The 10,653-nt window shown below is 38.4% G+C and overlaps 1 protein-coding gene and 1 long non-coding RNA gene across 5 annotated transcripts in view; one reads left to right on the forward strand and one right to left on the reverse strand.

The window, feature by feature from the left end:
* The window catches only part of LOC111875566 (exportin-2), an 82,091-nt gene that overhangs the window by 68,689 nt on the left and 2,749 nt on the right, over positions 1-10,653 (forward strand). For 2 of the 3 annotated variants that reach the window (XM_023871911.2, XM_023871910.2), the window contains 4 exons: positions 1,414-1,581; positions 5,332-5,478; positions 6,852-7,012; positions 7,445-7,679. In XM_023871911.2, the coding sequence (XP_023727679.1) occupies positions 1,414-1,581; positions 5,332-5,478; positions 6,852-7,012; positions 7,445-7,602 (634 nt within the window). In that variant the 3' untranslated portion in view covers positions 7,603-7,679. Of the gene's footprint in view, positions 1-1,413; positions 1,582-5,331; positions 5,479-6,851; positions 7,013-7,444; positions 7,680-10,653 lie in introns of those variants that run through there. The other variant, XM_033755862.1, reaches the window with a different exon arrangement.
* LOC111875568 overlaps positions 7,534-10,653 on the reverse strand; it is a 5,917-nt gene continuing 2,797 nt past the window's right edge. The window contains exons 2-4 of one of the 2 annotated variants that reach the window (XR_002844746.2): positions 8,333-8,453; positions 8,069-8,230; positions 7,534-7,619 (exon numbers count right to left, since the gene is read on the reverse strand). This is a non-coding gene — a long non-coding RNA (uncharacterized LOC111875568). Of the gene's footprint in view, positions 7,620-8,068; positions 8,231-8,332; positions 9,147-10,653 lie in introns of those variants that run through there. The other variant, XR_002844745.2, reaches the window with a different exon arrangement.

Consider the following 10,653-nt stretch of genomic DNA (forward strand, 5'->3'; position numbering starts at 1 on the left):
CCACAGTTCTTGACCAAATATGGTATGACCCCTGTTCCTCACCCTCCATACTCACCCGACCTTGCCCTGTGTGATTTTCTTTTGTTTCCCCGAATGAAAAGAGACATGAAAGGAAAGTGTTTTGCTGATGTTGCTGAGGTGAAGGAAAAAACGACGGAGGCGCTGTCAAGCATCTCAAAAGATGAATTTAGACAATGTTTTGAAAAATGGAATAAAAAAAGACTAGACAAGTGTATTAGTGTAAGTGGAGAGTACTTTGAAGGGGATTGAAGGTTTCTGTTTAAAATTTGAATAAATAAGTTTAAAAAAAATAAGTTCGGTTTCTTTTGGGTACCCCCTTGTATATCTGGGCATTGTCCTTGAAGTTCTTTTATTGTTGTGTTGTGACGGTCAAATAAATAAGTTGTATATATTGTAACACAGCAGGATGCATGAAATGAAAATTATTGAATTTATCTGGTTCAAATACAGACCAGTGGAGGTCTCTTGTGAACATGGTAATGAACCTTCAGATTTCATAAAATGTTGAGAAATTCTGAAGTAATTGAATAGCTGGCAGCATCTCAGTAAGGGCTCATTTCCATGGAGTTAGTTGATTGGTTGGTTAGATGGTTAGCTAGTTTTACGTAGTTAATTAGTTGGCTGACTAGCTAGCTAAGCACACGTGAGACAGGAAAGAAATGCATACAAAATTGGGGTTGGAAAACATGAAAGAAACATGTCACCTGGAAAGCATAGAAGTGAATCTGAAACCAATGAGGTAGGAGAGTTTGGTTTGGGTTTATTTAGATCAGAATTGATAACAGTGGTAGGCTCATGTGAACACAGCTTTGAACCTTTGAGTTAAATGGAATGCTGGGAATTTCTTGAGTAGCAGAATAACTGTTAGCTTCTCAAGAAAGACTCTGCTCTTTGGAATCTGTCAGCGACAAGGTAATTTGTGAGGTATAACGAAGACATTCATGCATTAGCATGAAAATAAATGGAACCAAAAAAGAACAGGTCTCTGGCCTTTGAATTTTATCATGGGATGGGAGTAATGCCTACATTATTAAACATGTGCTGGTCAGGGTCCAATGAAGACGGTCTTCCATTTTAGTGTTGTTCAGCAGTAAAACTGCATACTGTGATCTGTCAACCATATGATGCTATCACATTTTTATCTTTTATTTCTAAACTCCACTTTGATACTAGTATGTTGATATCTTGGTAAAGTGAACATGTTCATTCCAGGGCAAGCACTGGGTACAAAGATTTACATTTAAAACGTTTAAAACGTTCACAAGGCAAAATTTCAGTGAAAAGTGGACTCTTAACATCTGCAGTCCACTGTATCAAGTGAAAATATATGCCTTGGATACCTAAAGTGTTTTGCTTATTTTGTATAATATATTGATATTTTATTGTTTTCAGCAATACCCTTTCACCGTACATGAAGCAAGTATTTGTTCTCCTGTTTCACCGTTTGTCTTCATCAAGGACAACAAAGTTTGTGAAAGGCTTGATTATCTTCTTTTCCTTATATGCAGTCAAATATGGCGCTGGCAGTCTTGTAGGAATGATTGACAGTATCCAGCCAGAGTAAGTGACAGCTATGTAATTGCCTTATTCCTGTTCTTGTGATATCATTGAAATTTACATATATGCCATCAAAATAAAAATAAAGGGGGACAAACAGAGCTCCTTGTATTTTCTAGGTATGTGCAAGTCTTGAATGTGTTAGAGAAAATTATGGGAAAAATTATCAATCCAATTTGAACATTAATTTTTCATTTCTGATCACTGCGTTTGCTTTGGACATCAGTCATATCAGAAAGGATCAAGATCATATTTGCTCAGTTCAAGATGAGTTTTTCCCCTTTTAACAGTCACGAAAGTATGAATTGTCAGCATGAAATTGAATGGTGTTTTAACCCATTTTAAGTGTTTATCATGTTCAAAGCACAGGCTGCACCATGGGTCACTTTTACTCCCCACCATCCTACTATGTAAGAGTAGCAAGCGGGAGAGAAATATTTTTCAAGGTCCAACCATATGGTTGCCCAGAGTGTGACCAAAATTATGATACAAAAGCAGTGATTCACAAATTTATGATATCACAAGATGCTATTCTACTGCAAGTATCCCTCTCAACGGAAAAATGGCAGGTCATGTCAAGAAAAGATATATTAATTTGAAGGAGATCACTATATCAAAAAGTATCAGGCACCAGGGTTATGGTTCATATTTTAAGACTTGTGATTAAATGTGCAGAACAAACAAACAAATGTGACATGAGAAGAAAATACTACATCCCCCTCTGCCAAAGCCTGAAGGTGGAAACAACACAAACCAGAACTTGCCAGTTCTGTGTGAAAATTGTCATAGATTAAGAGACAATGGAATGTCAGTCAGATGGAACACAATTTAAGTACAGCTGAAGTGGTTGTGTACATATGGAATGAAGGAACAATAACAGAATAAAAGTCTTCACTTGGCAAGAAATTACCTTCATACTTCGAGGCATTGTCTCTGAAATGCCAGTGTATTTGATATAATATCCCATTATACAGTCTATGATATAGGTGCAAACTTTGCATTCATCTCACCCACATATGCCTGTTTTGTAAGGGGGGTGGGGTACTCCTCAGCAGTTGTGGAATTGGTTGGGCTACTCCCCTGCCTATACAGTGGTTTACTGTGTTGGTCCATCCATAGTTATCACTCTTCATAGTTAAGATGTCTCCATACTCGGTGAGGAGGTCTTCCACCTGTCAGGATTCAGTGTTACTCAGGTTTGGCCTGGCTGCTGCGTTCATTTTCTGCAACTTCGTGGTAGTATCTTGGACTTGTGGTCTTGGACCCCAACATTGGGTGGGGCCACTGGCTGACATTGTGCCAGTGGTATCCTTTTGGGTGCTGTTTGCTACAGGTAGGATTCAGGACCCTCACAGATACCTCCCAGCGGTCTTGGACCAGGATCCTAAATAGTGTCATGTGTATCAGTAACTAAACACGGGGTTCAGGTTGGTAATTGGATTTCTTAATAACCTGTAGGTCATAACTACAAATAATTATTACACTACTGCTGATTTACACATTTTAGAATCACTCGACACTAATCTTCTGAGTCTGTCTCCACTATGTTCACTATCTGTTTCCTGGCAACAGAGTTATAACACAGGAACTGTAAAAGTCACGCTAAACTACACACTCCCAATATCGACATACTACAGCACATGTAACATAATTCACAAAGTCTTCTAATTCTACTGGCCATACTGCTGTTCCCCTGGAACTTTGGAACTCAGGTCCAGTTAATTCCCATTTCAGTATTTTGTTATACCCTGTCAGCACAGACCACGCACAGAAAACAGCCCCTCTATTGTTGTATGGTGCAGAACACACAGAAAGCGTGTCATGTCAGACTGCGAGTTGTTTAGTTCATTAGCAATGCAGGGTTTGGCGCAGATAACATAGGAAACACAGCCTCATGTATTGTTCCATGCTGGACTGTGTTTACAGAGCTGTTTCCTGGCAATGTGTTGATCAAATCCTGTACAATATATAGAGTTCGGGAGTGTGGGCCTCCAGACACGGTTCTAGCAGGCCATTTTCTACTCCGAAGGTCTCTCCAGTTGAGCCGTCACCACCCCTTCACAATGTGCAGGTATTACCTGATCATTGGCCACTACCAGGCTGGAAGGATATGTCCCTGCTCCAGGGCTCCCTATCAATACTTCTTCTGCAATACAGCATTTGATGCCCAAAGTCCACAGATGCATCATCTTGTCACAGGATGTGCAGCCCCAAGATGAACTTGTTGGTGATATTGGCAACACATACCCAGATTTTCTGTGGATTCCGCCCCAGGGTCAGTGTCAGTGTGACCATAGATGAGGTTTGGATTGGTAGTCAGATTATTGAACTGTTAAGATTCTTGTGACTACGCTCTACAATTCACTATTGCACACATACTAGTGTCTACAGTCACTTCACTCTTTCAGCTTTCAGCTGTTGATGTTTCCCCTTTTCTGGGTTCCTGAACTGTCCCCGATCTTATTACCCGCTTCTGAGTGTAATTGCTAACTGGTCCTGCTTATATAACATCTCATCACAGACTGCCCAGAAAAGTCTCTTCCATTATTGCTCTATTCTGTTGTTGCTGTGGAAACATGCTTGTTTGTAGAGCCATTAGCAATGGCTAGCAAGGGGTCTGCATGCCACAATATTGTGGCACGTCTGCTCAAAGCCAGAATTGCGGAGCCAACAGTCATCACTAGATTATGGCTGTGTAACACACAGCAGTGAAGTGACTATGGGATGTGGTTTTTCCTATGCAGTCGATGCCAATAGCTACGTCATGCCACAATAACGTAGAAGAACCGTTAGGAGAGCTTTTTTCTGTGGGTTCTGTGCAGAGGAAATATAACGCGTGCCAGCTGTCATTAGCCAGAAGATTAGGAGGTTGATGTTTGATGACCTGCAAGGACATGAGCCCAGGAGCAGAGAATTATCTGCTGTTGGAAGACATTACCAAGCAGCCTAGTGAAGACTATAACTGAGAACCAGGCTTTGTGTAATAGTGATTTGTAAAGTGTAGTCACGAGGTGTGTGTTTAGGAGTTCATTAACTTTGATTACTAATCCAAAACTCATCTGTAGCCACTCAGTCACTTGACAATATTTATAGTGTTTTTATTTATTGACACAATACTCTTCACAGAGTATGAAGAAATGAGCAGTGGTCAGAATGAAAACCTCAAATGTTATAAAAGACAGAGCACTGTTTGTGCATCAGACACAAAATATGTGACTGTTGGGATAGCTCAGTCATTATAGCAACAGGCTACAGGCTGGTGGATGGGGTTCAGTTTTCAGCAGGACAAGATTTTTCTTGTCTCCATAACATCCACTCTCCTGTCCAATGAGTGCCAGGGGCGAGTTCCTTATGGATATAGCAATTAGGAAGTGAAGCTGACCCCACCTTCATTTAGTGCCGAGGTGTAGAGTGGTTAGGATGTATCCCCATTCCCCATTTGTCTTCATGGTGTGGTAATTAATTAAGCACAAGGATAACTTTATCATTTTTTTACAATGAATGTATGTAGACCACTTCAAATACATGCTGAGTGATGAATCATGTATAGAGGAACTGTAAACATTTATATGATATAAGGTTGGTTTGGTGGAGAATCTTTCTTGTAATTTCACAATTCCTTTATTTGCTAATAAATTAATAAGTGTCTTATGAACACATTAAAGCCTGTATCATCTGACTATAAATGGACAAAGAATTAAGTTCATTCTAAAATCCAGAATAGAGTAAATATATTCTGTTTTTTATTGCCAGGATGTTTGGGAGAGTCCTGGAGAAAGTAATTATCCCTGATGTTCAGAAGATTTCAGGTGGTGTGGAACGCAAAATAGCAGCAGTAGGGATCACAAGTCTTCTCTGTGATTCCAAGGAAATGATGGATGGTTCCTATTCTCATCTGTGGTAAACTTTGTTTAAAATGACTATCATGTCAGTTCTTTAGTATGTAGACTGTTACATCATTTGTATAGGTAGAATAAGTAATTTGTTTTGCTAATAAAAATATAACGCCACTCCTTTTCAACTTTGCTGTAGAATATGCCATTAGGAAGGTCCAGGGAAACCAGGTGGGACTGAAATTAAACGGGACACATCAGCTGTTGGCCTATGCCGATGATGTGAGTCTACTGGGTGATAATATAGCTACCATAAAGAAAAACACACAAACTTTAATTGACGCAAGTAAAGAGGTTGGTCTAGAAGTAAACACAGAGAAAACTAAGTATATGTTGCTGTCCCATCACCAAAATGCAGGGCAAAATCATGACATAAAGATAGGAAACAGATGTTTCGAAAATGTGGCACAGTTCAGATATTTGGGAACAACAATAACAGATCAAAACCTGATTCAGGAGGAAATTAAGAGGAGATTGAACTCAGGTAATGCTTGCTACCATTCAGTCCAGAACCTTTTGTCTTCGCCTCTGCTGTCCAAAAACATAAAAATTAGAATATACAAAACTATAATTTTGCCTGTGGTTCTGTATGGGTGTGAAACTTGGTCTCTGACATTGAGGGAGGAACATAGACTGAGGATGTTTGAGAACAGGGTGTTGAGGAGAATATTTGGACCGAAGATGGATGAAGTGACAGGAGGTTGGAGAAAACTGCACAGTGAGGAGCTTCATAACTTGTACTCTTCTCCAAGTATAATTAGAATGATCAAGTCAAGGTGGATGGGGTGGGCAGGCCATGTAGCACGAATGGGGGGGTATGAGGAATGCATATAGGATATTGGTGGGAAAGCCAGAAGGAAAGAGACCACTGGGCTGACCAAGGCATAGGTGGGTAGATAATATTAAATGGATCTTAGAGATATAGGATGGATTGGATTGATCTGGCTCAGGATAGGGACCAGTGGAGGGCTCTTGTGAACATGGTAATGAACCTTTGGGTTCCATAAAATGCTGAGAAATTCTTGAGTAGCTGCAGAATTTGTGGCTCCTCCAGAAGGGCTCAGCTCCATGAGTAAGTAAGTAAGTAAGTAATAAAAATATAAAGATATGTTAGAATAGCCGTATGGACACATTTCTGTTGGAAATTATATTTTAGATTGTCTGATGATACAAAATTGTCAAAACCTGAAGCTGGTAAATGCAGTGAAATTTCATTCGTGTAACAAAAATAAAATTATTGTCAATTTAAAGTGCTATTGAAAATATGTACATTTTCTTTTATGGTACATTTTGTATATCTTATGTCAGATATACTCTCATATTGACAGAGCATATTGTCTTCATGGCAGTAAAACTGAATGATAACTTGTTTTGCTACAGGGCATCACTTCTACAAGCCCTTATTGGGCTGTTTGAGTTGCCAGAGGATGAGTCATCATTACCAGATGACCACTACATTGAAGTTGAGGATACACCTGGGTACCAAGCAGCTTACTCTCAGCTAGCCTTTGCGAACAAGAAAGATCCTGATCCACTGCATGGTATATATCCCAATCTTGATTCTTAGATCATGATGAATTATTAAGGCATGATTAATTACAGAACCATTACAGCTTACTTCTGTATTTCTACATTTACAAGATGATCAGTATCTCCAGAACAGATGAATTACATAGTTATGATTATGTGGGAAGGAAAAAATCTGTTTGCATCAAAAACTGTTATTTGGCTGGTTTTTAATTCTTTCACATCTGTACTATTTTATATTCATTGTTCACCATTTGTACTTTCTTCCTTTCAAAATATTTTGTTTAAGCATCCTGTTGCATTAATATATACTCTTCAGTCCACAGTGCAACCTGTTTATTACCCATATATGGCCAAAACATGTAGTGGAAAGAGAGTTTCTTTTTTCAGTTTGCAAATGCATTGTATGTCTTATATTTATTAACATGTTGACACTGTTTTGATAGGTATCAGTGACCCAAGACTTCATCTAGCCCAGAGTCTCTACAGGTTGTCTGTTGCGTGTCCTGGCCGAGTGAGTCCACTTTTACGCACTGGTCTCTCAGATGCTAATCGTGCATACTTGAAAAACTATCTAGATGCAGCAGGTGTTCAACTTGTATGATCTACATTTCCACTGAACTGTAACAAAGAAAGACAGTGTGTGTTTGTGTGTGTAAATTATGTCTCTTTTTTTTAACATAACCTAATGCAGGAAATAAACTAGTAATAAAAATGCAAATTACTTTTTATTCTATTAAAATTCCTGTAAAATAAGGAGTGACATTTAGATTTTGGTCTTCTGGGTTATAATACAGTGTGTTCTAGGTGATTCTCCATCTTTCAGGGGAGACTGCTGCTCCCATTTTCAGCATAGAAGTTCCATCTACCAGAAAACTATGTCTTAATATCTTCATGTAACTCACTGTAGGCTGGTTCTGACCAGGTGTAAGTCCTACAGTAGACCTCCACCCTAGCAGCGTTTTTCTGACACCACTCTTTTGGCATTTAGGCTTCATGTCAAAGCATAATTCTAGTTTAATTATAATACACATCTTCATCTTTGACTTTCCACATCATTATGTACTCACCTCTAAGAAAATTAATATCATGTTTTTACTATATTTTGTGCCATTACATGGACTGCTGTCTGGGGTATTCACCACGTGATGAAAGTATAAATATGTAATAGCATTATATACAACATGCGTCCATTCATTCGTGATTATACACTCTGATCCTTTCACCGTCCTCTGAAAAATTTGTCATATCCTTATGGCCTTCGTGAAGGTTTTTGTGCGACATGAAATTAATTAAATTATATATAAGGTACATAAACGTAACATTCATCTTACCACACATTCTTCAACAATCTGAGAAATTCTTGTCATCATATAAAAAAGCAGGATTACAAATTTCATCATGCTGTTTGATACATTTACTGCTTCATGAAACAAATATAGTGTAGCGTGCCACCTAAAACCAAAATATCTGAGTCAGAGGGGGCTTCCATTGCTAGACAACAGCTCGGTAGTCACGTTCTTCCATTGTTGTCTGGGTGGAAATTAAAGATGTTCATGCGACAACGCATGTATAACAGAGGGTTACCACGGAAATGAAAACCAGTACAAGTGCAGTCCCTGCGGTAACAAATACACTAGCTATTGTTGCATCGAAAACGTGAAACAGAACCCTTGAACAAGGGACCGTCCAACTGTCAGAGACCAAGAGGACAGAAAATCAGTTGAGAAGTGCAGAAGTGAAGACAGAATAAAACAGCACACAGAAGATGAAAAGAGAATAGAAGAGAATTACAGAAGACCAGAGGTGCAAGATGCAGACAATAGTGAGGGACTTGGTATCCAGAAGGAGTTAAATGTAGTGTAGTTGCGAGAGTGATGTCAAATGAACCTGTTCATCAAATCTAGAATCCACAGTTACAGGTCATGGAACACCGAATACATGACAATATAAAAAAAAACATTTGCAATATTCAACTGGACCTCCCACAGTCTAGTTTAACGTCTACAATATTATATTTAAGCATCCTGTTGCACTCTACACGACAAATGATACCTTTACAGTGGGAAAACATGAACTAGCCGCTCCAGCACTTTGACATAGGGCGAGTAACCCTAAGAATTTTAAATTTAAAATTTAAAATTTAGAGAAAAAATTTTTAAAAGGTTTTAAAAACAACATAACTAAAGATTTTTAGAGTGCTACTACAAGAATATCAAATTTGATGTGCGCAACATAATCTACATACCAGACACATATCAACGATGTAGATGTTGATAATACGAAGAATGTGACATTGTGTTTTTAAATGTTAAATTTTAGACTGGGTTCAGTGTGGCAGCAACGTTAAGAGTATACACCTGATGATGGCCGATAGAGGCCGAAACATGTAGTGTAGAAAGAACAAGATCAAAGACATATAATATATATTGTTTGCACTTGGGACGGACTTTGTATCATTTGTAGTCTAACGTCATTTAACGACTGTGTGAAAGAAAAAAAAATCTTAATGACTGCCCTATTCAGAGCATCATTGAATGATTATATATGTAAACCATTTGTTGTTCCCCATGACGTTGAACTGTCTTCGTTCAGAACGACTTGCCACGTCACAAATTGAGTACACAGAAAGAACTGACAACAGTCTTCTTTACTTTCAGCAGACTATAATTTGACACCCTTAGGAGTTATTAAATATATGTGTAAAACCTTTTATAATGTCAATCTTGAAGTTCAACTTTCTACCATGAGACCAAGTAATAACAGAACGCGCTAAAATGTTAAGAACATGACAATATTCACATCCTTATTATTCAAATTCAATTATTTATTTATGACTTCTTTTCTTTTGTTTCTTTACTACGGAAGCAATGCTTCCCTTGCTTCCATGCACGGCACGCCACTGCCAACAATGCATTTGCTCTTTTGTCTGTATTTGTTGCCGCGGAAACTTATTTCAACACCGAAAAGATTTCTTACCCTTACTTGTGTTTTCATTGCCATGGAAACCTGTTTAACAAAACGTTTCCTAGCAATAAATTTCTCGACTCTTCTCTTATATACAAAAATTTCATATTTATAATTTTCATCTTGTCGTTTGACAGTCTGCAGCATGATGTACTTGGCATTTATGTAAATAAAGAATATATAGAAAATCTATCTCCAGCAATTGTCCCGCCATCTATGGCACTCACCGCGTGATAAAGGGAATAATATAATTTCACGATTTATGTATCTGACTATAGACGGGGTTTGGATTGGTGAATGGATATAATTACCACTTATATGCTCACGACTCATCACTGTACTTTACAGATCACTAACACATACAGGCTAGTGTGTCCTATTCCACTCTGCACTACCTTTTCCTGGAAACGGTTTTTAACACAGGAACTGTAAGTCTCACTGAATTACACACTCCAGATGTCACACATAAAATCTTATCTTCACAGATGCACTCTTGCAACTAACTGTTTTCTTCGCAAACTCCCATACAGAACTGAACTCTTAACTGACAACTACCTGGGTCAAAATCAGAGTCAGAGTTACCTTTAATGACTGGNCTGTACTTTACAGATCACTAACACCTACAGGCTAGTGTGTCCTTCTATTCCACTCTGCACTACCTTTTCCTGGAAACGGTTTTTAACACAGG

Source organism: Cryptotermes secundus, unplaced genomic scaffold, assembly GCF_002891405.2.
Source record: "Cryptotermes secundus unplaced genomic scaffold, Csec_1.0 scaffold1251, whole genome shotgun sequence".
NCBI lineage: Eukaryota > Metazoa > Arthropoda > Insecta > Blattodea > Kalotermitidae > Cryptotermes > Cryptotermes secundus.